The sequence below is a fragment of the Ambystoma mexicanum genome, chromosome 3p (genome assembly GCF_040938575.1).
Source record: "Ambystoma mexicanum isolate Mex_15411 chromosome 3p, UKY_AmexF1_1, whole genome shotgun sequence".
Taxonomy (NCBI): domain Eukaryota; kingdom Metazoa; phylum Chordata; class Amphibia; order Caudata; family Ambystomatidae; genus Ambystoma; species Ambystoma mexicanum.
In genome coordinates this window covers 1,074,842,187-1,074,868,661 of record NC_090925.1, presented here as the reverse complement: position 1 = coordinate 1,074,868,661, position 26,475 = coordinate 1,074,842,187, and the positions used below count along the sequence as shown (strand labels likewise).

General features: G+C 44.9%; 1 protein-coding gene across 1 annotated transcript in view; it reads right to left on the bottom strand.

Annotated features, from left to right (window-relative positions):
- Nucleotides 1-26,475, bottom strand: part of SFXN1 (sideroflexin 1) — a 240,733-nt gene that overhangs the window by 9,338 nt on the left and 204,920 nt on the right. The window contains exons 9-10 of the mRNA XM_069652426.1: nt 7,522-7,571; nt 3,591-3,638 (exon numbers count right to left, since the gene is read on the bottom strand). Of these exons, the coding sequence (XP_069508527.1) occupies nt 3,591-3,638; nt 7,522-7,571 (98 nt within the window). The remainder of the gene's footprint in view (nt 1-3,590; nt 3,639-7,521; nt 7,572-26,475) is intronic.

Genomic DNA, 26,475 nt, shown 5'->3' with positions numbered 1-26,475 from the left:
ATATGGTCCTTGTGCAAGGGATGGGTGGGGGCAAAGTCAGAAGGCCTATACCTCTGACATCCACTCTGCTTTTGATCCACCTGCATGGTGGTGGGAGGGGGTCAAAAATATATGTTCCAGAAAACCAGGCACCAATGGAATCAGATGCTTTGCAGTGCTGTTACGCTGAAGTGACTAAATAAAATGAGAAGACCATTCCTGCCTAGGAGCAGCGGTCTGCATGTAGAATTTCAGAGCTGCCCTCTTTAGTACCAGTGGGAAGGTAATTTCGTCTGTTGTGAGAAATCTATGCCGATATGTAGTCTGGTTTTGGTAAGGTTTGTGCTTGGGAGGTGTTGGAGAAACGTCTGGAGAAACAGGAGGAGAAGCTCGTCTGTGAGAAGATGAGCCTTGAGGCTTGGCAGGTCTTGAACTTGGCTTCTTGGGGATAGCCGGTGGCATAGAAGGTTGTGACAGCATTTTCTGTGTTAAGTCCAGGAGGTATGGGCTCAACGTCAGTTTCCTGCTGACAGGGAAGAGATCACTGGCAATGTCTTAAACAGTAGGTCTCTCGATTGGGTGGTGCTTGGAGTGGTGCGCGGTGGACACACTGTGGTTGCCAAAACAGGCAATCCCTGAGCCAGAGGACTTTGACTCCCCAAATCTGGCCTTTGCTGGGTATGTTGGCTCAAAAGCCGAGGATTCAGTCTCAAATTTTCCCATCTTTGCCCAGACACTGATGCTCTATCTTTCAACAGTCCATAACATGCGTTTGGGATAATGGAGCCTTTCAAATGGTGGCTATTAGGAAGCACATCTGTCAACAAAGTAAAAAAATGTGTTCTAATCAAACAGGTTAGGAGTAAGGTAGAACAAAAACGTGGATATTTTCTCCTTATTCATGTAGATTTTATGAGGGGAAAAACAAAAGTGAGAAGAATGTTAAAGAAAACTAAAGTATAGTTACTTCCATTCTTTGGGGCGCAGATCCTGGATTCATTCTAAGCTTTGGTGGATATTAGCTCTCGTGGGCTCCAGTTGCTTGATTCTCCCTAAACATGCCCCCTCCTTTGGCGATAAGTGGCTGGTCTCCAGATTATAGTTTTTCTTGCCCCGTCTGTCCTAGTTTGATTTACAGGAAACAATTATTGTAGACGTCTGGCTAAGTGTGAACCACGAGTTCTGGCTTTCACAAGCCCACCGTAGGCACAGGGTTTGCACAGAACCCTGCTGGCTCTGATACTCTGAACGCTTCTCATTCATATTCCCAGTTGGCAATGTGAGGAGCCAGGAATGAGATATTGATACAGAGAGTTTATAATTGTGGTCACAAACCTTTATTAAATGATAACGGAGTTGGAAAATGCTCAACTATCCCTAATCTAGGAGGCACTTTTCAACCTCAACAAAAACTAATGGTTCTGTCCTTTGTCAAGATGTCCTAAGTAAAATATATGTCCTGTGTCTAAACTGCTATTTTGGCCCCTGCACTCTAAAACTACATTTAAATTGTGAAGGATAATGGCTCTGGTTCTAAATGTGCACACATGTTCAGTTGCAACACAAAAGTATAAATCCAACCAAAACTTGGCTTCTCTTTCCACTGCCTGGATTCGCCTCCACACCACGTCCCACGGCGTGCTTCCTCTCAGCATCTCAGCATTCTGAACGGTGTCAGCACAGGTTGCGTCACCTACTCCGCCTCTGCAGCTCTCCCTCCGGTCTATCAGCTGTGGCAGATTTAAGTTTCAAGACATCATTGAACAGCTTCCAAAGACTAGAACGCTGTGTTGGTTTTACGATCTCAGTCATCTTCATTGTCGTTTCCCTCTTCATCGTCTCAGTGGTTACTGTATGTGATGTTGGGGAATAAGTGACGTAGACCTGGCAAGTGATTGAGGGAGAGTTACAATATCCCATCAAGGCATGAGGAATAGAAGGAATATCCCTAGATGGGAATGGGCGGTGGTGTTGTGACATTCTACAAAGATGTCACACCATCCTCCTGAGGGTCGCCTCTTCCATCCCCCCCCCCCTCATGTGGTCATCCCATATATAGCCGCCCCCAGGGTCAGGAAGCGGCTGCTGTACCCTGGCCACATGGGGAGAGATGATCGCACAGAAAGGAGTGATGACATCACCAGGTTCATCACAGCAAGTATTAGTTTCCTTGGTAGACTTGCCAATTCACCCATAGTGTAGATCTGAGCAGCAAGTAGCAGATGGTCATCTTTTGGGTCTCTCCATCTGCTAGACCCACTAGAACTCAGTCTCAGAACATTCACTATCTAGATGTGCAGGATAGACCCTACCAGTCTTCAGCCTTAGGCCTGCAAGGCTTTCAATGCATTATGCATTTAGCCCTACTATTCTGGTGGCACCCCAGTTCTGGTGCACTGGGAGTTACCCCCCCACCTTTCAAAACTCCCCATCAGCCTTTGGCTCACTTTGCTAGGACAATGAGGAGATCTTACTCTGGACCCCATTGTCCACCTGTGTCTTTTTCTAGTTTCTTCCATTCTCCAATGCTCTAGTTTTTTGTTGCCTCGATTACTTTAAACCTCCTCAGGTTACTCCTACAATGCATTAATCTCCCAGTTTCCCCCATTTCCCTCTAAGTTGTTTGCGCTCCGCTCATCTGTATGCTGACAATAACCCCTTTTAATAGTATTGCACTGGACAATGAAGAGCTTTCTTGGACACACTACTACTCTGGACATAGGATTGATCATGTTTATGATTGTCACAGTTCTTTCCCCAAGTTTAATAGCATGTGCCTGAATTACTGATGGCAAGACCATGGCTTCTTAGGATCGAGGACTGAAGAGGGTGCGGGGCAGAGGGCTGCCAGCTTGCATTGAGGAGGCCATGTCATGGCAACAGCCAGATGTGCCAGGCGGCCATGGTTAAGAAATTAACGGTTATCTGAAAACATCCACGTTTTGTTTTGAAAATAACTTCCTCTCAGTATTTGGAGTTGAGATAATGGACGGGTATGATAACAATATTGGGGTATGGGAAAGAGACCATAGGGTGGGGGGACCCCTGTAAACCTCCTCTGGGTTCGGCATCACTTAGCCAGTGGCCTTTTCCAGCCCCAGGGTGTCTCACACCCCGGTTCCTAGACTGATCAGTGGGAATCTGCCAACTAAGGGAAAAACTGCCAGAAACAATGACTGTCCGTGCTTGGTGAGAGGAAGCATTGCCCAGCTGCCTTAAAAAGGACAGTGCAATTAGTTTCCTGTTTTCAGTGCTTGCCGGTTACCATATTTTTCCTACCCACTAATCTGCGAGCACAATAGTTTGTGAAATAACTTTTGCGATTTTCTGAAAGAAGGTTGGACACAACTGAGCCAGATAGCCTTATGTTCATATTTAAATTTTTAAGTTATTTTAAAAGTGGTCAAGATCCCCCACATGGTCAGAGATTTTCAGTGTTTATCAATTATGAGCTTTGTCCAACTGCGGCTCATTGCATGGAATATTCACTTTGATGGTACCTATGTTAGAACAACAAAGTGGTAGGTCTTACAGTATTGGTAATAGCAGGAGCTGTAAAGTAGTAAAATACATTTCATTTCACTTTTAAGCATGAAAAAGAAAACCATTACCTTTTCTGAGGAAATAATGCGCAGCATAGAGGGGTTGCAAATACCAAGCTGTAAAGCGAAAAAACAGGAATTAAATGCTGCTCCGTGTAAAGTATGAAAAGCAAGAATACATACAAGTACAAAGCACCACGAGGCTAGCAATGTCTACTGGATGTACAATGCATTATCAAAAGCTTCTTTTGTACTTACAATGTTTTTGATAAAACACTGGATTTTAACATTGTGCTACATTTCTCAAAACGGATTCACAGAACACATGTTTCAAGCCATCATCCAACCATTGACGATCCCATAGCAGGAAGCTTTGGCTACCATCAGGCACCAGCCTTACAAGTATTGACACTTGTAAAGGGTGCTCTAATTTTTTTAAATTTCCAGCTCATTTTCAGGCTACCCTCGGCCTCCTCCTCTCCTTCCCTCATCTCTGACTGTCTGTCTGCTCTCCAGGAATGGGGTGCCGCCAATGACCTCTGCCTTAATGCCAGTAAGACTGAGATTCTACTCATCGGCACACCCACTCCCTCCTTCCCTGCAGCTCTCTGGCCAGCCTCTCTTGGCCCTCTTCCTGCACCTACCTACAAGGCAAAAAACCTCGGGGTCATCTTCGACTCCACACTCTCCTTCTCTCCTCATATATCTGACGTCTCTAAGAAGTCACACTACCAGCTGCACCTCCTCAGAGGTATTCTTCCCTTCCTCTCCTTCCCCCAGAAGCTCACGGTCTCCCGAGCCCTGGTTCTCTCGAAGCTGGACTACTGTAACAGCCTCTATCTTAATCTGCCTGCCTCCACTCTCCGCCCTCTGCAACGCATCCAGAACAGAACTGCGAGACTTGTCCTTGGCCTCAGGCCCAGGGACCGTATCTCTCCAGGACGGAAATCTCTACACTGGCTCCCAGTGGCTGCGAGGATTAAGTTCAAAACCCTCTGCATTGTCCACAAGGCCTTCTGGGGCCTGGGGCCTAAATACCTTCAACTCTCTCTTCCTAAATATCTTCCTTCCCGAGCCCTTCGCTCATCCGTCTCCAACTCCCTCAGGGTCAGCCACTTCTCGAAGCAAAGAGCTGGGGCTAGATCTCTCTCCGCGGCAGGGGCCTCCCTCTGGAACAGCCTTCCTGCCGCCCTGAAACTTGAGGAGAACCATCTCCGGTTCCGGAAGCACCTCAAATCCTTCCTCTTTGCTTCTGCTTTCTCTCTCCCTCTCCCCTGCTAAATTCTTCACTGAAACTGCACTGAATCTGCAACTGGGCCACTCTCACCGACCTCCGTCCTGGGCCCTGCCACTCTCCACTTGCACTGCCTCCCTGGCAACCCCTGCACTGCGGGACTGTCTCTGTATCCATACAGCCCCCTCTTCCCAGCACTTGTCTGCACTTACCTTGCACTTGCCACCAGCTGGCCCTATTTATTTATTTTTATTCTACTTACTTCGTACTGCACTTCCCCCCCTCCCCTTCCCTTTGCCCTTTTTCCCTTCCCCCTACCCCTGCACTTGCATGGTCTGAATGACACCTGGCCTAGTAGGATCGCTGTCCGTCTTCCCCTTGTTCCCCCCTCCCTGCCTCGTCGCGCCTTGAAACACTTGTGTATAGGCGCGTTACAAATGCCATATCATGTGTATTGTTTCTGCGACTGCCTAGCACTGCGCAGCAAAGCGATATTTGGGTAGACATCTTTCTTGAGCTTGCCAGAATGACCCTTCTTACTAGAATGAACTGACTATTGTCCTGCATTCAGGTTTTCAATGTAGGAATGCCAATGAATGTTCCAACTCAGGTCCAATATAAATTCAGAGGTCAATGTAAATATGGCACTTAACACTTAGGATCTTATCAGATTACAGAGTAGTTTTGCAGTAAATGTTGGAGAAAAATCCACCCATCAACCCTGCAAAAAGTGAAATTCAGATGTCCATAGGATTAAAGCTTTACGTTTCTGATTGTGCGCCTATCCAAGATGACCGCCTCGACTACGTATTTCTCTCCGCTAAAGATGAACCAGCCTTCTTCAGATGACATTGGGGGGGAGGGGGGGATACGTTAATTCTGTTCTATTCACCCTAACTGATGACATGAAGGAATCAGGCAGGCAACCTGGTTCATGTTCTGCATCGCTATAGTGGACAGGAAAAGGTCCTGTGTTGTGAAACATGGCATCTAGTAGCCCATGCTAAGCACCAATTCCGGAGAAATTTACTTCTAATGGATATCGTAATTTATTGAATTTTGTTTAGTTTTTATGTTGTGCAGACCCAGAGGAATTAATGAGAAAGACATTTGAAAAAATAAACACATACACAAACATGGGCCACAGGAAAGGGGAAGCAGGACATGTTGGAAGCACACAATAAAATAAATGCAAAATAAATTAAGGAGTTTGAGGAGGTTAAGCATGTGACATTAGTGTGTTGGATATAAGGTTTATAAAGGGGCCCAAAGAGAAATAGCCCAAAAAAAGCAGCACATAGTATGGGACATTTCTAACATTTTCAAATTGGTTTGGCTTTTCAAAATCTAGGATTAAATCTCTAGCAGAAGGAGAGCAGAGAATAGGAAAATGGGGAAAGCCTGAGCATCACAACATGACTGAGACAAGTGATATTGAGGGGAGGAAAAAACAGAAGGGTGATGAATATGTCCGCATGTGAATACACCCATGATTAGAGTTGGAGAAGACTAGAGAAAAGTGGTGGTGGTTGAGTCGTCTGATTATATTCATAGAGATTTAGGGCTCAGATTCAAAGATGTTTTTTCCTAAGGAGAGTGCAAGTGTTTTCTGAAAATGGCGAGAGAAGGGGAGCAGCATAGATAAGAGGGAGAGAGTGCCATATTCTCAGGGGCAAAGTGAGTAAGACAGTCGTAAAGGTTGGGCTTCTTGAAGATAGGTTTCCAGCCGAAGTTCATTTTGGTGTGCGGTTCTCACAATCTCCTGGAGGGGAGCAGTTTGGCTCCCAAATCCTTGGGTGAGCAGCAAGTGCACACTTTGAAAATTGGGCAGGCTGTTTTGAAAAAGCAGCACGTTGACAAGCATCAAGAGGAAATAGATTAGGAAAGTAATGCTATGATCAAATTGATTTATGCCACAATCTGGCAACTGCTTTGCGCACAGTCTTTATAAAGGGCTACGTGGCTTTTTAGGAAAACCATCAGGAGAAAATTCCCATAGTCTATGCTCCACAGCTGTATTATATATATCTTTTAGAAGTTTTCTTTGTGTGTATTTTCGATTTGTTTCCTGTACAATGTAAATGCAAAGGACATTTAGAAACAGTGGACTCCTCTTTTGAGGTTTTTTTTTTAGGTTTGGCGGTGTGGCGTTATGGTTATAAACATATGGTAAAATTCACATGCGAAACAGCAAAGATCTGGAGAATCGATACTACGAATTTAATTTGTGAAAACAGATAATTCTTGTGATTTGTAATTGGATGGAAAAGATCAGTTTTCGGATTTGAAAGCTTTTGTAAAAACTTTTTAAAAAAAATTTCGGGATGTTGAAATGTAAGAATTCAAATACGAGGCGTTATGCTGAAATACTGTATGGGGATAGCAGTCAGCGAGTGGGATTGGGCGCAAGTGTAAAGTTAAAAAGGGAAGACCATGAAAAGGACAAAACTAAGTAAACGAGGGAACATTCAATTGCTTTGGAGGTAGTTTTGGAGGTGGACCAGATACCAGAGGTTACGTCTTTAGTAAAACTCATGAAACCTCTTTTAGTTGTGCAACAGCAAGGCAAAACGAGAGGCCCCTGGTAAAAAACTACGCATTGTCCGAATATAATGCAATTCTCAAAAAACGAATAAGAACGGATTAAACAGAACACATCCGTGCATGTTTGCAAATCTGGTCCTGCAGCTGTGCTCCCCATGGAAACAAATACATAATTACTTTCCAAAAATAAAGTACATAATAAATGAGAAGCGATTCACTTACCAAAATCCAACTAACCCAACCTGAATAGGAGCGCTCATCCAGGGGAACCGCTGTAAAATACAAAGCATAAGCAATATTTTAGATATATTTTGAAAGACAAAGCTTCCAGCGGCTTCCACTTGAGAAATAAATCTAGAGGATTCTCTTTCATGAAACATGTTAAGGGTTAACTATTGAATCTGGCAGGACTTTATACACTAATTGATCTAAAGTACAGAAAAACATTGAAAGTAATTGCGAAACAAGCAGGCGGCACAGTATCCGAAAAAAGCACCTTTGTGCATCTGCTGAACTCAGAATCTTGGGGGGGGTCGGGGGGAATCCTAGAAACAATTACTACAAGATCACTCTTCATAATAACGTCTTGTTCTGAGCAATTTCTTATTGCAAGATAACTGCATAATTTTAGCATACCCATTTCACCATGTGAACATAACTGAGGAAACACTGGCAGCTGGGAGGTGCAAAGGAGTAGGGAAGACCAGACTCACCCCAGGGAGGGTGGGCTCACCCAGACACGATTTCCTTGCCCTCTAGCACTGCCGGTCTAAGGAAATGAAAGGGCCCAGTAATGCACCCTACTCTTTCTACCTCTCATAACTCTGGTCCAGGCAAATGCATCTACCAGTGATCTAGCCAAAGAACAGAAAGATATCAACCTGCAGATAATGTTGGGGTATGAGGGGGAGAACTGCACACATCATGCCATTATTTTCTAGTCCCTCTCCTCACTGTACTCCATGACCCAACTCACAGTCAGACCCGCTTTCTTTTAATTTTCAACCCTCAGATTTCACTTCTATTGTCATCTCTTCCTCTTTTAGAATTAGAGTGACTTGCCTCTGTTAGACTATGTTGGGCACAGGGATGTGATGTGGCAGGATGGTCCCGTTACTATACCTCCTAGCAATCACCCTCCGCTGCAAAGCCTAGATCCTTCACCATGGCCTAGCCTGAGGCCTCTTGCTACACCTGGCTCTCCTGGCATGCCCACACCCCGCCTTGGCTCAGCAGGCCACAACCTAATGCTGCCCTCGGGACCCACGAGACACCAGCTCTCGTACCTTTCCCTAGCTGTGTACAAATCCCACCTTATAAGGAGTATTCCAGTGTTTACGACAAAGTTGCGTACTGATCTTGTGACACAATGTACCATGTATATAACTGCCAGGTCTCTTCACAAATGTCTGCTTCCTAGTATTACCATATAAACGTCATGGAAACTTGCCAGGCTATATAAGATGGGCTCTGACCCAACACCGGGAGAGCTCGGACAACTGTATTCTGCTGTTTGGCTTTCTCTAATAAAAACGTGGTTTACATCTCAGCTGCGTCCTGACTCTTTATAGCTACATCAGACGCAATGTGGGAATGTACTGGCATTTGGTCTGAACGGAGGGTATTTATAATAGGGTTCAAAGATTGAAAGGATGGGAAGTGAAACAGAAGTTACAGTTCAGGATAGGATAGAAAGGTTTGGATAGACAACTGTTAGCTGGGGAAATTAAAGGGTGGGTTTATGTGAAATGAGCATGTTTTGAAGCGCTGAGGGTGCAGTGTAGATGTGAAGAGGTAGGGTGTTCAATGCCGTACGGTGCTTATTGGGTAAATACTGGTTTCTGTGTACATGTTATTTTGCAGAGTGGCATGCATAGGAGATGCTGGCTTGCTGATTTGTGTTTGTGTGGGTGATGGGTTTAAGTTTGTTGTGAAGGTAAGAGGAGGTTTTATGTTGGATGGCTTTCAAAACAATGCTGTCCTTTGAAGGAAATTCTTTGGGGGGCAAGAGCCAGTGGAACTGTGTGAGAGCTGGAGTGACGTGCAAATATTTTGGCAGGTGGAGGATGAGTCTGGCTGCTGTGTTTTGTATGGCTTGCAGGGGCGTGTGGGGTAGGGCAAGGGTCCTGCTGGAAAGTCCAGTGAGGAGAGAATTTCCGTAGTGCCGCTTGGAGAGAAATAGTTCTTGGGCTGCGGTGCAGAAATCAAGGTGGTGTCCTATCTTACATAGGTGTAGTTGTAGATTATAAGTTTTGGCACCAGCTATGTGGTGTTTGAACCAAAGTCGGTGGACAATGATGAAGGCAAGGGATTTGACAGGCGTAGAGAGGGATGTGTGGGTTGTCCATGGAGTGTTCTTTGATTGAGGGGGTAAGCTCAGGTTCATGCCTGAGCTTGGGGAAGTGAGTGGCCATTCCTGTGGTGAGGGCAGAGAGACCACTTTTGAAGATGTCGAGTTGTGAGGGGGATGGGATTTGAAAGTACCTATTGGTGTCATCTACCTATTGGAGCAAATGGATGCTGTGTTTGCTAAGGGTCTGTCCAAAGGATTCAACTCAGGCTCAAGAGGAATGGGCATTAGGAGGAGTCTTGCAAGACCCGGTTCTTGACCAGAGTGGGGTCGGAGTGAAGAGGTCATGGAGAAAAAGTGTGTCCCGTCAGTAAGGAGGTGAACCAGTTGAGGACGCTGCCTGAGATTTTCACACTGTGTTGATAGGATGTCGAGTAGAATGGTGTGGTTGATGGTGTCTAAGACTGCAGAGAAGTCGAGGAGTACAGGAAGTGCTGGGTTTCCTTTGCCTGTGAGGTTGACGTCATGGAGGATGTGAAGTGTAGAGGTCTGTGGTGTGTCCAAGTTAAAAGCCAGATTGGAGGGGGTAGAGTAGGTGGTTGGTGGTGATGTGCGGTGCTGTTGCAGGTGGGTAGTTCCAGGATTCTGAGAGGGAAGAGATTGAGTATGTTCCTTACCAGTAACTCCTGTTCCCCAGCATTAGTATCTTTCATAGATTCATATGCTGTGAATATTCGGAGTCAGGCTCGGAATACTCGGTTACTTTTTGATTTGCCTTGCCCTAGGCAAGAATAACCTACATTTTGTAGCCCAACACCCTTGTTATGGGTGTTTTTGGATCCCACCAATGGGACCTCGAGTAGCCCTAGACTAGACCCTCCTCTTCCCCTCAGATTCTGAGCCTGTGGTAATATACATCCATAGGGTGCGAGTGGGTTTCCCTGAAGGAGTGGTAGGAGGGCGCATGTGCATCTATGAAAGTTAGCAATGCTGGAGAACAGGAGTTACAGGTAAGAAATGTATTCCTTCTCCAGCATTGGATCTTTCATAGATTCACATGCTGTGAATAGAATATGTAGCAGTATACAGGCACTGGCAGTGCATATCGGTTAAAAAAAAAAAAACACCAGCACACATTACAGCAAATCCACAGGATCATACCTTTTTAGAATAGGCGCTGTAGGACTGCTCTCCCTGTATGCAATTCTTCGGCATGTTGCTTCTCCAGGCAGTAGTGCTTTGCAAACATATGCAACACTGACCAGGTGGCCACTTGGCAGAGGTCTGAGATCGGGACCCCCCACAAACCCTCCGACCACCATGCTGCCGAAGCCACTGTAGCTGTCGTTAAATGTGCATGTGGGGGAGCATGAAGGGGCTTCCCCGCTGACTCGTGGCAGAAGCCAACGAGATCCACCTTGCTATGCTCTGCTTGGATAAAGCATTGCCTTTATTCGTCAGGCCATATGCCATGACAAGTTGCAATGATTTCCTGAAGGACTGCATCCCGTCAATGTAGTATTTTAACACTCACTTCAGGTCGAGCAAATGTAATGCCACCTCTACTGGTGACGAAGGCTTGCTAAAGAAAACCAATAAAGTTACTGTGGAATTTTTGGGAAAGTCTGTGAGGACTTTGAGAATGAATCATGGGTTTGTCATGAGAAGTACCACGTCCTTTTGGAACAGTAAGTAGGGCTGGTTGATTGCGAGCGCTTCCAGCTCCGACGCTCTCCTAGCTGACGTAATAGCCACCAGGAAGGCCACTTTCCACAGGTATCCCAGTGGTGTAGCAGCCATAGGTTCAAACTGTTTCCTCACGAGCCCTGAAAGCAGTGTTAAGGCGGTTTGGGTATGTTTGACCGTTTTACAAAAAGGTCAATTTGGACCACTCAGAAAAGGTCAATTTGGTCAAAAGGTCAATTGTTTCAGGTCAAATAGGCTAAAACCGTTAAGGCGCAGCAGGTATGGAAAGACCTCTTCTGGCATCACCTGGAAAGGGTTCAGCCCTTCCTGGTGTTCCTGGTGTTCCTGGCATTGGGTTTCGCACCACTTGCAAAACAGCTTTCACTTCAGGCGGTATGATTTGTTAGTGGCAGGAGCGATCGCCACTGCTAGGACTTGTCTGCGCTCCTGTGATATATTGCGGCTTCCGAACTCTGCACAGTCAGGAGCCACTCCATTAGGCGAAGTGATTCAAGGTTGTGGTGCAGAATCTTCGCCTTGCCTTGTGTTAAGATGTCTGGTTGATTGCCGAGTCGGACGGGTTTGTCCCTGGAGAGCTGGACCACTTCGAAGTACCAAGTCTGGCGAGGCCAGTCTGGTACAAAGAAGATCACCTTGCAGGTGTGCTGCGTGTTGGTCTATATTGTTCTGCACAGGATCGGGAACAGCGGGAACGCGTACGCAAAGAGGCTGTCCTACGGAAAAGCGAACGTGTTTCCCCATTGAGCCCTTTCGGTGCGTCCAGCTGGAGTAGTTGGCACACTTTGTTGTGGATCGGTGGCAAACAGCTCCACAGTTGGCTGGCCCCAGCATTTTGTTTTTTATAGTGATTGTAGCGTTGATGAATCAAGCCCCCATTTGTGGGTTTGGGACATCTGCCTGCTGAGGCTGTCCGCTGATTCTGTATCCCCGGAAGGTGGAATGCCTGAAAGCCGATCCCGTGGGCAATGGCCCAGTGCCATGTCAGTTAAGCTTCCTTGGACAATGTCATGGATCTCGTTACTCCTTGCTTTCGCAGATAATACATTGTGGTGGTGTTGTCCGTGAGGACTTTGATCGTCCGGTTCTCCAGTATTGCAAGGCATGACTAGCGTGCACACCGAAGCGCTCAGAGTTAGAGCACATTTATATGCAGGAACGTCTCCTGGGGTGCCCATAGCCCTTTCACGTGCATTTGATCCATGTGAGCGCCCCACCCCTGGAGGGAGGTGTATGTAATCAGCGCTTTGTCGGGTGTTGGATCCTGAAACCTTTTCCCCTTGCCGACATTGGTTTTGCTTGCCCACCACTGAAGCTGTGAGCACAACAAAGGGGATATGCAGTTTGTACCGCCATGATCCGGTGGTCTGGGACCAGTTTGCTGCCAGGAAGTAGTGCTCTCGTATGGAGTCTGCAGTGTGGGACTAGCGGTATACACAACGCCATCATCCAGAGTAATTGCATGCATCGTCCCACTGTTTTTACTTTGTTCGGTGTGATTCAGCAGGGTCGCTAGGGCCTGTATTCCGTCGCTGGAGGGACGCACCCTGGGTGGCCAACTCTACTGCAAGGAATATGAGCCTCCTGACTGGCCACAAGAAGGATTTCTTGTAATTGATACTAAAGCCCAATGTTTGTAATAGGCCCTCCATCGCTGCTATGCAAGACTGTGTTCCCCGCCCGAATGGGGAGCGTACCAGCCAGTCATCTAAATAAGGATAGACGTGGTCCCGGTCTGCGCAAGCTGGATGCCACTGGAGGGAGGCACTTTGTGCCAGTGTGAGTGGCCGACTTTAGGCCGAACGGCAGGACCTTGGACTGGTAGTGTGATTTTCCGACCATGCATCTTCGTTCTGAATGTATGGGCACATGAAAATATGTGTCCTGGAGATCCAGGGATGCAAGGTAGTCGTGGTGCTGCTTTGCTTCTATAACCTGTTGTAACGTGATCACAGTGAACTTCTGGCGCATTATAACTTTGTTTTACCTCCTTAGGTCTAGAATGGGCCTCCATTTTCCCCATCTGGTTTGCGCAAGACGAAGTACCAGGAGTAGACTCCCTTTCCCCTTTGGTCCCTGGGCACTTTTTCTAAGGGCCTGTTTTTGCATTATGAGCTGCACTTCTTGTGTCTGTTGGTTTGGAGGGGGTGTTTGTTTGAACTCTAGTAGGTGCCCATATAATGCCACAGCCAGCACCCTTTTGTTATTTTTCTCCAGTTCCGGGCAAACCTGGAGATCCTCACTGTCAGGGCACCGTGGGATGAATTGTCATTGTTGGGTCTTATCCTGCCGTCTCCTCTGGGATCCGGAGGGCTGTTTGCGGCAATGATTTTGTCTGAAGTCTTGATTTTTGGGACCTCTGGTAAGCTTTTTTGTACCCCTGGTAGTAATATGTCGAGCCCCTAGAGTACGGACGTACCGTGTTGGATTAGGACACAGATGTTCTGCCGGCTGCTCCCCTGAACTGACGAAAAGGCTGACGGTTTTGCAGGGATGTTAACAACCCGACCGTCAGTGCTTTGTCGATCTTGGGTGCGAACAGCTCGTCTCCCTCAAAGGGCATATCCACTACTTTATAGTGGACATTCGGCCGGAAATCCCTACGTCGGAGCCATGCTCGTCTTCTCAGGACCACACCATTGGCCACCTTTTTAAAACTGGTTTACGCCAGGTTCACCGCCATGTTAATCCCCAGGTTGGAGGACTCTTCCCCCTTCCTTCAGGATTGCCTTTGCCTCCTTACGCTTCTCCACTGGGAAATGCTCCAGAATCAGAGCGAGTTTATGCCACATCTCCCTATCACATTGCGCCACGCTGGCTAGGGAGTTAGCGATTGGAGCCATGACAGTAAAAACAGCCAAGACCTTTTTCCCAAAAGCGTCCTGTTTTCACACTTCATTGTCCGGTAGTATTGGGCATTTTTGTTTGTCAGATTTCGGTTTCTGGCTTGCCGCCGCTGAGACCACTAACACGGAAGAAGGTCGGGAAGTCAGACATTTTGGTGCATTTTCCAGTGGGTTGAACTTCTCATCAAGATGGCTTTTCACCGCTGGGATTCGGAATGGTAATTTCATTGTTTTAAGCCCCTCCTGACAGAATTGGTCGAGGATGGGAATTGAGGCCACTGCTTTTCTCCCCTTACCCATATGGTCAAATAAAATGCATCCCTTCTCATCCTCCGAAGCAAGGAGGACCAACTCTTTGCGCGCCCTCATGACGGTAGAATGGAACCCTGTCATGTTGTCGGGTTGAGATGGCTTTGCCGATTCATCGGTTCAGGGAAAGTCGCAGGCGGGGGGGCGTGGCCGGGAGGGAGTCAAATCCATTTCCCAATCGTTGTCCTTCCTCAGAGAGTCGGTAGAGGAAGATGTGGTATCGCGGTGTTCATCTGCATACGCATCAGTTAGTTCCTCTTCCTCCAGCAGCAAAGGTGCCGGTGGTGAAACGATACGACTCCTTTTGCATGAGGGGGAGGTTAGTGCCAGTGATTTACTCCTGCGTATTGGTTGAAGTGTAAGGATGCTGAGTGGACAGAGAAAACAACCTGGATTGTGAGTGTCTTTTGGAGGACTTTGCTGATCTTCCCCGTAATGTGGACCTGGATCTGGACTGAGAGGACCTTGTTGATCTTCCTCATGATGTAGACCTGGGTCTGGGTGGAGATTGCTCTGGTACCGCTCATTGAGGCAGTGGTAAGGACAGGATCACTGGCTGAGAGGCAAGGGCGATGTTTGACAGGTGGGGTGGATCTTGTGTGTGCGAGTGTGAAGGGGATAGCAAAGTGGTCTGACCAGAACAGCCAGTTTCAATTTTCCACAGAAAAATGATTTTTGTTTGAAATCAAAAGGTTCATGGTGTTGCTAGCTGTGTGTGGGGTGGGGGGAGCGGAGAGGGGGTAGGTGATGAGTGGAGTAAAGTCATAGGGGGTAAATGAAGTGAGGGTATGGGGTTGCTGTCTGGATGGGAACTACCAGGGTTGAAGTTGCCAAGGTAGATAATGATGTGGGGGAAGCTGTGGATCTTAGTTGTGAAGTCAGTTCATTCTGAGTGGAAGTAAGGATTGTGTGTTTGGGGGCGGGGGCAGTAAACGAGGTGCAGAAAGGTGGGGTGTGATGGAGTGCAGCAAGAGTGCTTCAAAGGATGTGAATGGGGGGGATGAGAATATGCTCATTATGTATTACTCTTTATATATGACAATGCCACCATCTTATTTTTTTGGGTGGTCTATGCTGTAGAGGAATATGTCATCAAGTGAATACAATTGATGATAATTCCCTAAGCTTCTTCAATTTTGGTTACAGATCGGGTCGACAGGAGTTGTAACTGACTAGTGTGAGCTGAAGTGTGTTTTGCAGGTGTTATACGAGCCGTCAATTTCCTGTATGAAAAATGTAATTCCAAACAATTGACCATTGCTGTTACACATACTATGAAATGGAGCTGATGCAATGTTCCAGCATAGCATCTGTCGGGGTGAGGACTTGCTTATGGCAGTTTGTGGTGCCCGACTACAGCTACTGAGATGTTGCCCTGTCCTGGCCTTAGAACGGACAGATCTGAGCAGCGAGTTAGAATGCTGAGCCATTGTAGCACTGGGTTTACTGAAAGGGGCTTGAGCAAGAACCTGGGACCTCCAGTAGCTCCGGTCTTTGATTGTGAGACAGCAGGTGAACATGAAGCGCTAATACACCTGGGAAATCAGGCCTACGGTAGTTTCTGCCTTCACTCTCAGGAAAATCTCTGTGCTTCTCAAAGAGCAGACAGCAATGTGGGTGGGCTACCGCCAGTGTACAAGGCTGATAAAAAAGCACATGCACCGACAGCTGGCCCAGTAGTGTAGGGTGAAGAGGCCAATGTGCAGGGAGTCAACGAATGTTTCATGTGTATTAACGGACAACGCATAAATCTCACTTTCCCCAGACGTTATGGAAATGTGTTCCTTCAAGAATCTATATCGTTGCGCATGAATATAAATATGAGCCAAACACCTCGGCAAACCCTACATTAAGGTTCCCTCCTATGGACAATATCCATTCAAGTCCCTCAAGAAAATGTACTTCGTTTTAAAGAGGAGAGCACTTTGTCTTTTGGTTGGCTGTGATAACACATAGTTCAAGAATATAGTACACTTTGCTTTAACTTGAAGTATAAGAAGGTTAAAAACACCTTGGAATGCACCAAACATTTCCCATGTTGAATTTTATTGTAAAACGCCTGCTGGCTTCCTTAAAAAGCTGTATGTTTGTGGTATAATTTTCTAGAACTTCTGAAACTCCCCTTTAGGGATATTGGCTTGTGATGTTATTAGCAAACCTTTCACCCTTGGCCAGGTGGATAGTAGCCACCTGCAAGGTGCATGGGAAAGGTCCTGGACCTACGAATACCATATTGGAATGGCTCACTCTTGGGAAATAAAACATTTCTGTTTTGATGGCTTTAAACTGGTGCTCGACTAGCAAAGAGGTTGAATTACCTTTTCACAAATATGAATTAATGGATGAATGACTGAATGCTTAGCACTTGTATATTGTATGGGTATGGAAGGAGAAGACACGCGTGTTTCTGGTTATAGACTTATTGGTAGTAAAATAAGAGAAAACCCTGTGTTAGGATAGTAATGTCATTCATATACTTTGCAGACTTGAGGTTGCAGAAAGGAAAGGGTTAAGGAAGGAAAAAAACAGGTTCTCAGTATATGTGAGGACACTTAAATCTGCCAATGAAATCTACACAAGCCTTTCCCAGCAATAGTCTAAAACAAATTACCACCTATGAAGGACAGCAATAACAGTCAATGGGCTAGAAGAGTCTGCACGGAGCCTGGACAGCTGAAGTCAATTTGAAACAGTTTATGGAGCTGGGGCACTTCTTATAATCAAAGTCTTGTACAAAGTTAGAGTTTGTTAAAAAATAAAATAAAAATACAAATCACTTGTCACAAGCCTGTCGAAGCAGAGTTGGAATCAACTCTAAAGGTAAACCACTGCAATTCCCAACTGAGAAAAGCACAGCTAAAAAGACAACGAGGTAAGTACCCCAAGTCTAAACAGTACCTCTGGTTTGAAGAAGAGTGGTCCAGCTAGATTCTGTCCTGTTACAGCGGTGCAGACGCTGTGTTCCTGTGCCTCAGTCGTGGGGACAAGAGGGAGGATGTCTGGAGGGCTCCTGCAGCGGTAGTTGGGAGTTCGTCAGCAGCTACAGGCTTGATTCAGCAGCACTTTGCGGTTTCAGCGCTTTAGCGAACAGAACCGTCGCAGATCTCCGATACCAGTCGGCCTTCCTTCACTCCTTGGGTCCAGCACTCTGGTGAGGGGACTCGAGTTCTGGTCGCCCTGCTTCTGGAGGGTCCATAGGAGACTCCTGGAGCTGCTAGCCCGATTTCAGACATTGCACTACTATGGAACTCTTGACCCCTGGCACTCGGTTCTAGAAGCAGCGTAAAAGTACAGCCAGTCGGGGAAGATGGTCCAGTAGCGGTCATCTCTGGGTTACTTGGTACCACTAACCCAATGAAAGAAGTCATCCCTTCCGGAGCTTCTCGGTCGAATCGAAAAATGAGTTTCAGCACAGCAGCAGGGCTTCACCGGGCAATTCAAAAGGTCCAGGAGGATGCAGCAAGCTTTGTTCACGGTTTCTTCGTCGGGTATTTCTCCTAGTGGTCGGCTCTGCCTCTAGTCCCAAAACTCGCCTTTTAAGCAGGTTTCTCCCATTCATGCACAGCCTAGGCGGTCAATCACACAGCAGGGTGGCTGTCCTGAAAGGCTAGCCAGCCAATCAGGACTGGTTGCATTCAGGCATTCCTAGAGACAAAGGAGCTTCAGGAACCTCCCCTACATCCTGCCTTTCTAGACACACTGGAGCCAAAGGTGGGCTTCAGGGCTGAAGCCTACCAAAGGCAAAACGAACAAAGGGCTCAAACCTGGCTCAACGCACAGAGTAAAAACCAAGAAAGACCTCACAAACCGAAAATGGCAATGGGTGCTGTACTGCAGCGGAGGGTTCAGCCTGCGGTAGAAAAGCACAATGGTAGGAAAAATTAAACCACTGCCACCAGTCATTTAAAGTAGTGAGGGTAACAAACATTTTACATGAGAATGGAGGATAAAGGGCTACTAGGTAACTCCCCGGCACTCCACATAAGATGGGGTGGACTGGACCTACAAAAGAGAAAAAGTAAGTAAAGACAATTTCACTTTACTATTTTTGGGAACAGTAGTTCACACAATTTAAAAATGAGAAATCTAAAGGATTTCTCTGCGAGACTGCACTGAAGGTGCAGTGTCACCGTATAAAAAGGAGATGCCTATGGAGTTCGTCAGACTCAAAAAACAGGAAACACAATCCAAATCAGGTAAAAACCACTGAGAGTGAGAAAAAGGTCACTCACTCCAGGGTTAAAATAAAAAAAAAGTCCTAAAATCCAGCAAAATAGCTGGGGGGGGGGGGGGGGTCCTCTATGGTGGGAGGAATTCAGCACAAAAATCTCCCGAACACCCTGCCTGACCCTAGTTCTAAGAGGGGTTACCCTGCCTCAAATAATACTTAGAAGTTGTCAGGATGTCAGTCTAAAGCAAAGAGTTCACAGTTCTATGTCCAAAAACCCAATTCCATCCCTTGCACTATATTCAACTAAAGAAAAGAGGTACGTCTTCTTGATTCAGAAGATAAGTTTCTTCCTTCGGGATGATTGCCGAAACTGTACTTTTGTGCGACTCAAAATGAAATCTTCTTAAGGGATACAAATCAAAAGTCTCAAAGAGGGTTATTTGGACTGAAGGTGCAATAAGGTACATAGAACAAAGAGTCCCATACTTTCATAATGGACAGAGAAGATTCCTTTTACAAAGTGCCCAAACACCAGGGGATTGGTCTCCCTTCCCCTGGTCTTTTCCACAATGCTCAGCCTACCTGGTTCACTATCCTGCCCGGCACAGACTACAACAAAGGTTTTGTTGGTAGTTCTTTATTGGGTGTGTATCCCAATTCCTTCTTGGCTTCTCCTGATTCTTAACAGTTTGTACATGGTTTACTATCCAGCCAGGTATTCTTGTTGTTGGGTCCCAGTACACTGTGGTATTGGATCCCTTCTCTTTAGGGTCTGAGACCCCTTTGGCATCTTGCCCTTGGGTCCCAGATCCCCTTGGCTTCTTGATCTGGGCAGCCCTGGTCTTCTACGCTCCCAGGGACTCCCACGAAGAAGATGGCTCTGGAGGACACCCTTTATTGGGTGCCGTTCTCAGACCCATGTTCCACTGCAGTATAGTCTCTCTGGGTTCCCAGCAAGCCTCCCGGTGTACCAACACTTCTCTGGTTGCTCATCGGTCTAGGTCGGCCACTTTTGGGTCTCTTGCACCCGTTCAGAGACCTCCTCCTGCATTAGAGTTCTGCAGAGCTTCCGGTTTTTGGGCGTTGCGTCCCAGGCATACCACGTTCACCAGCTCGCTCTTGATAAGTTGGCGATTTGTCTTCCAGCTACCAGACACAGCCTGACCAGGGCAGAGCTCTCGGCTCCTGACTGCCGTCTCCACAGCTGAGACAGTATTTAGCTGGGAAGCACACCTACTTTGAAGTAAATTAGGAACGATCTTCAGATGTCTGTTAGTTCCGGGTGCATGGGAGAATGGCACAAAAGTCACAACGGACTACTGACACACCGAAGAACAAATAATATGTGTCTCTATGATCCACATTTATCAACCTCTAGGGTCCTCGTGTCACTGCAACATAGAGAAGTCTCTCATTTTCACATTCACGACTATGTGAACATACACAAGTGGAGGGTTGGCTCATTATTGTGACAATCTGCTGCTTGTCCGCTAGACAGATTGTCGTAATGTCAATCCAAAATGCATCTAGGGAAGGTAAATATATATTATATATTCAATGAAAAAACTTTGTTGAAGGGACGTTATGGTTCCAAGTAAAATCGAAAAACCCATGAAATTCGCCAGTTATGGTAAGCTAAGCAACCATAACTCGCGCCACCACCGTGCACTGCTAAAACTAACACCCACGACATCAAAGATGACATCACAAATGTCATTGATGACATCACTGACGACATCACATATGAATTTACTTTTTATTAAATGTCTGTATAAGGCATTCTTATTATAATGTTGAGAAAAAGTGTCAAGAATCATTGGAATAAATATCATGAGCTAATTACTGCATTAAGCAATGCATTGATATAAATAGCATTCTATTATGAATTTCTATCGAGTATACTAAGGTACTCATGCAGAAACCTAGGCATTGCGTGCAGCATACATGATGAAGATATAATATTCATAATGTTGAATGATAACTGTTTTCTTATTAGAGTTGTGTATTGTGAAATATGTAATAAGTAGTTAACAAAACCCACGTATTACATAATTGCATTATTAAAGACAAAACACAAAGACACAATAACACATACAAATATGTGTATATACAGGGAAAGTGAAGTAAGCAAAAAATCAGTAGCAGAAACAATTCATAACCTAACTGATTATCTTTATGCTAATAAATGATTGTTCTGTTGCAAAGCTGCTATTTACCCCATGTATATGATATGATGATATATTTTATTTAAATCGCGCCCATACACCGGTGTTTCAGAGCGCGACCAGGCAAAGGGAGGGGGAGCAGGGGAGAAAAACAAAAACAGACGATCTTACTAGGCCCAGTGACATTGAGAACGTGCAAGTGCATGGGAAAGGGAAAGGGGGAAAGTGCAACAAAAAAGGGAGTGGGGGCAAAGAAGTGCAAGGCATAGGATAATAATAAGTTAGTGGATAAAAGTGAATAAATAAGTTGATAAGAGCAGTGATAAGGGCAGCCAGTGAAGGGTGCAGTGAAGATCAAGTCAGATTCGGTAGCATCTGATAAGTGCAGGAGAGGAGTGGGGGGGGTGGGACCTGTGAGGGTACAGATAACAGGCCCCAGGGAAGGGGTGGCCGAGGGACAGTGCCGAAGGATAGGTATCTGGGCCAACGGGGCCCCGTTGGCAGGTGAGGCAGTGCTGCATCACATGATGTGACTGGACCCTAAGGAAAGTAGTGTCTACAAATATGAACATATACAGGGAAAGTATAGTAATAAAAAAAAACAACAGAACTATCAGAAAGTGCCGATAACTCTACTGATTATTTTCATGCACAGAAAGGATTGCTGTCTTTCAAGCTTGTGTCTTCCCCTATGTATATGTTTCATATGATATGAGTGGACCCTAAGAGAATTACGGTAAGAACATACTTGAAGGATAAGTCTACAAATATAGTACATTTACAACTTTTAGTTACTGACTGTTACTGAAGAAAACCATGTGGCCTTGATGTGTCAGTAAAGGAAAAAAGAGGGAGACGGACATGTGATGTCGTCAGTGATGTCATCAATGACATTTGTGATGTCATCTTTGATGTCGTGGGTGTTAGTCTTAGAAGTGCACGGTGGTGGCGCGAGTTATGGTTGCTTAGCTTACCATAACTGGCGAATATCATGGGTTTTTCGGTTTTACTTGGAACCATAACGTCTATTTAACAAAGTCTTTTCATTGAATGTCATAGGTTTTTAGTAGCGCAACTTAATAATAACTCTGACTTTATGTACAAGTAACATAGAACATACTGAACCCCCTCTACTGAATTTGATGTCCGCAAACTCTTTTAATGTCCGCGGACAGATGCGGACAACAGCACCACTACCCAAAAAGTCTGGGAGCTATGTTTAATTGTTATAACATATGAACATTTTACAAATTCACAAACCAGCACACATACACATTATATGTGGTAATAAATAAGAATTGTAACCAATATATATATAACACACTAACCATTCATTTAAATACAATATGTTCTAAAATGGAATATACCAAAAGAAGAAAGATAGGCTTCCAACATGATTACCTCACAGAAACTCCACAACTAAGAGCAACAGCAGATCTACAGACCACTCAGAACACACCTTACCAGAAGCTAGTAAGTGTACTGGATTTTACTCCTATATTTGTAAACTTTCTGTATTAGATACAAAAAAAATGATGATATGTTTTTTTTTTCTCCCTCACAGAAATGTCCAGTACTCTCGAGTGGCTAGAGGAGCATTTCCCACGTGAGGAAATGTCAGATAGTGAATCTAATGGTAGACACTTTACTATATAAACCAATTAATAAATATTATTTTATATACATTTAACACATTTTTTTTGTACATACCATACAAAAATTGAAAATACTAAAGAAAAAGCAGTATTGGATAAGACTCTTCAGCACATAGAAGAAAAAATGGACCTACTCTTGTCAAATTTTAATAATTTAAATTTTTTTGTGGAAGATCAATTGAAACAAACTACATACCATTGTCCCACATGTACCTGTCCCCCCTGACCATATCCGACTCAATTATCCCCAAACCCTCTCCATGAACCAAAACGTTTTGATGAGACTACCATCCCTTCTTCACCTCATAAATCCTATTGAAAACCCCCAATTCTCCCGTTTTTGTTTCAGTTTCTGCCTCACCTTCTCTGTCATAAATTTAACAGACATGTAAAATAAAGTAAAATTATTATATTGTGTCCCAATTCATTTCTTGTCTTTTTTTAAAAGCAGTTCAGGTGTCCGCGGACAGCACGGGTGTCCGAAATGTCTGCGAAGAAATGAAAATGGAAGTGTCCTAAGAACACTATATCTGTCCGTACTGTTCGCTAGCAAGTTGAAACTGTTCTAAGAACACACGTGGTGTCCTGAAATGTTTGTAAAGAAACAAAATGGGGGTGTCCTGAGGACGCTATGCCTGTCCGTATTGTTTGCAGGCAAGTTGAAACTGTTCTAAGAACAAACGCCTGTGCGTAACTGTTCGTTTCACTTGTGACGCACTTTTAATCACTTCAGGACCGGAACAGTGTCCGTAGAACACCAACGCGCATGCGCAAAACAGTTTCAGTGCATTTGTTGTCCTGCGGACACCCGCTCCCTTCGCAAACATGTTCGCAAATCTTTCATGTGACCACGACCACGAGCAGCGTATGTTCTGATTACGAACACTGTTCGTGTCCGCAAACAATTTAAAACTACATTTTCAAGTAATCTACAACATTTTTCTATAAAAACTCACCATAGAACAAGTCCCACATAGTAATCCTAAGTTTCTACATACTTTTTGTGACTTCTTGAACCCTTTTTTCTGTTTGATGTGTCCGCGGACAGCGCGCATGTCCGCGAACCGCGCACAAGCACCCTTATAAAAGACCACGCCCTAGAGCTCATTCTCATTGTGTTTCTGGCTATCCTACAGAACACAGTGAATTTTGCTGCCAATTTGCAGATTTCCAACTCCAAGCTGATGGCTTGCATGGCTCCACTCATGCCACCTGGTGCTGCATCAGCCTCAGCACCACCTCCACCCTCTCCACCACCACCCCTCCCCAAGGGCCTGAAGAGGGGAAACAGGAGTGAGGATGCACAGGAGGATGAAGAGGATGACGAGAATGAGGTAGTTGAAGTCCCTACTACCAGCACTCGGCGTGAGTCTTGGGTGTGGCGGTTATTTACCATTCGTGGTAATGGTCCTAAGGCGCGTGCGAACCAAGTCACCTGCAACGAGTGTAAAATGGTACTCAGTCACGGGAGGTATGGTTCATCCAGCTTTGGGACAACTACCATGAAGCGACACCTAAAGTCATTCCACACTGGGGCCATTCGCAAGGTTGTACCTTGTGAGGAGCGTAGCAGGTTGACGTCCTCTACTTCATCCTCCATTTCCGATCCCGTCACCACAAGGAACACTCCCGTGGGACAGCGTATTCCTCAAGCTGCCTCAAAGGCCATACGCAATACTGATGACCCTTACCTTTCGAGGGTCACAGTTGTGTGTATGTACTGCGACGCAGTACTGTGCAGGGGGGAAGAGACTTTGTAGTGCTTTTGAGGCTATCGACTCAGAGCACGAGAAGGTCTGCTCACTACCCAAGTAAAACCCACTCTACATCTTCCTCTCAGCTCGCCCTGTCTTATCCCCGTGGTTGGTGTCCGCCCCTCTTACCCTCCTTTCCCCTCCTCTCAGTGTGTCTTGTATAAAAAAACAAACAAAATATAAAACAACAAAAATAAAAAAAGGCTCTTTTCAGAGACGCCTTTCACAGTTAAAAAATAGAAGTGAAAATAAATGAAGCAGGGCCTGTGTATTTTTTAGAAGTCTGCGGACAGTCCGCTGACATTTAAATTTTGGGGTTCTACCCTATCATAAACATTGCAGTTTTATCTGGGAGAAGTGGTTGCTCTGAAAAGAGCCTTTTGGTGGTGTTCGTTTGCGTTTGAAAAATTTGAAATGCACAATACCTACTACTAAATGGATGCTGCAATTCCAAAAAAGGTTGCAATGCATTTTGTACATTTCTCAGAAAAATCTGATTGCCAGCATAAGTAAAATGGACTCCATCTCTGCGAAAAATGTATGTACTACGAAACATAATATTTTCATTGTGAAAAGAGGACATGCCAAAATCTCTTAGAAAGGCACAAACAGCCTTATTGACATTGCGGCTTGCTTTCTCCATTTGTGGACCAAATGAAGAAGAACAAATCCACATTTGTCTCTGTTCAATCTGTGAAAAAATTACTTGAGAATTTGGAAACATGTCCATGACCTTCCCAAGTCTTTCTTTCATTGCAAATTGCAAAGAAATTCCAGACACATGTCCTAAACTGTTCCCTCCACAAAGAATTACAATTATGTCTGGATGTTGCTCTGTCTCCAAAGTACCACAGAGAGGTAGCAAGTCCAACCACTTCATTCCACGTACTCCATGCCAGTGCACTTCCACATGTGGGAATCCAAGATCTACAGCTACTCCACAGCTTTCTGTATGCACCTTCAACCAATGTATCCACGAGTCTCCCAAAATCCAAACAATCTGTTTTCTGAAACACACAGCCATAGCTATCTGATCTTCTCTCAGCAAAAAGAGTATCTGAGAAACTCTCTCCTGGCACAACACACCCACTAAACCTTCCTGACCAATCCCTTTCTCTGCTCATTCTCATTTGCATGGCTCCCCAACCCAAAATCCCCGGATGTAACACCTGATGTCTGCGGACTACTGCCATGTCTGCGGACATATCACAACATGGACAGTCCTTCTACCATTTCCATTTCACTTTCTGTGCCATTCCCTCATTGGATATAGCTACGTCACATGAACATCCACCAATCACATCAAAGACATCTACATCTAACTGCATCATCATAGATCAGCACTTTAAATGTACTGTTAATCTCTGAGTACAAGTGTCATATCATTGGAAAGCACCTTCTACCAGAAATACTGTACAAGTCTCCAAGATTTCTACTTGCAGCTGCATGCATATCCATATGCATGAACACAAACTACAGGTATGCATATTTTCTGTATAGTACATGTACAATTCTTTTAGATTCATATAAACAGATTAACAGACTTTTAGCTTGTATAATCTATAAAATTAATTTACTGTCATTTTTTTCCATCTCCTAAAATCAACTGTCACTTCCAAACCAATCTGCTATTTGATTTCTTTTTACACACACATTTTCAAAGCATGTTGAACTAACATATTTAAAGTACAATATAAAGAGTTAACATACTCAAACAAAATTGCATGCACGCAGTATGTTCAAATATCAAACAATAATACTTGTACAAAAACAAACATTTATTTACTTATATTTATATACTGCGCAAGCAGCCCATGGCATTGTGGCGCTGTTACTTACAAGAGCTAAGTTACAGAAATAGTGGTATTCAGTAGTACATTATGAATTCCACAAGGCATACAAATGATATTTTGGTTGGTACAGTTAGTCATTACAATACAGTATATGCATTAAGAACATATGATATGTATTCAACTGGTGCGACGCATTTTATGTGAATAAGATAGTTTTCATGATTTTGAGGAAGGCGCCGAGAGTCAATGTCAATTAAAAAAATCAATGTCTAAATTAAAAACAGTGCTATATACAAACAAAATTACTAATTTGTTTCCTTTACAATTGCAGTGAAGACCATTCTCCCGAAAAGAAGCAGCCAAATTTGAAGTACAAGGAACAACTAAGAAGAAACCTGCTCATTTCAGAAAAAAAGTAAGTTGAATACCACCATATTATTTGTACTATTATTCCAACACACTAAGATTAATTCATGCTATTTCTGTGCC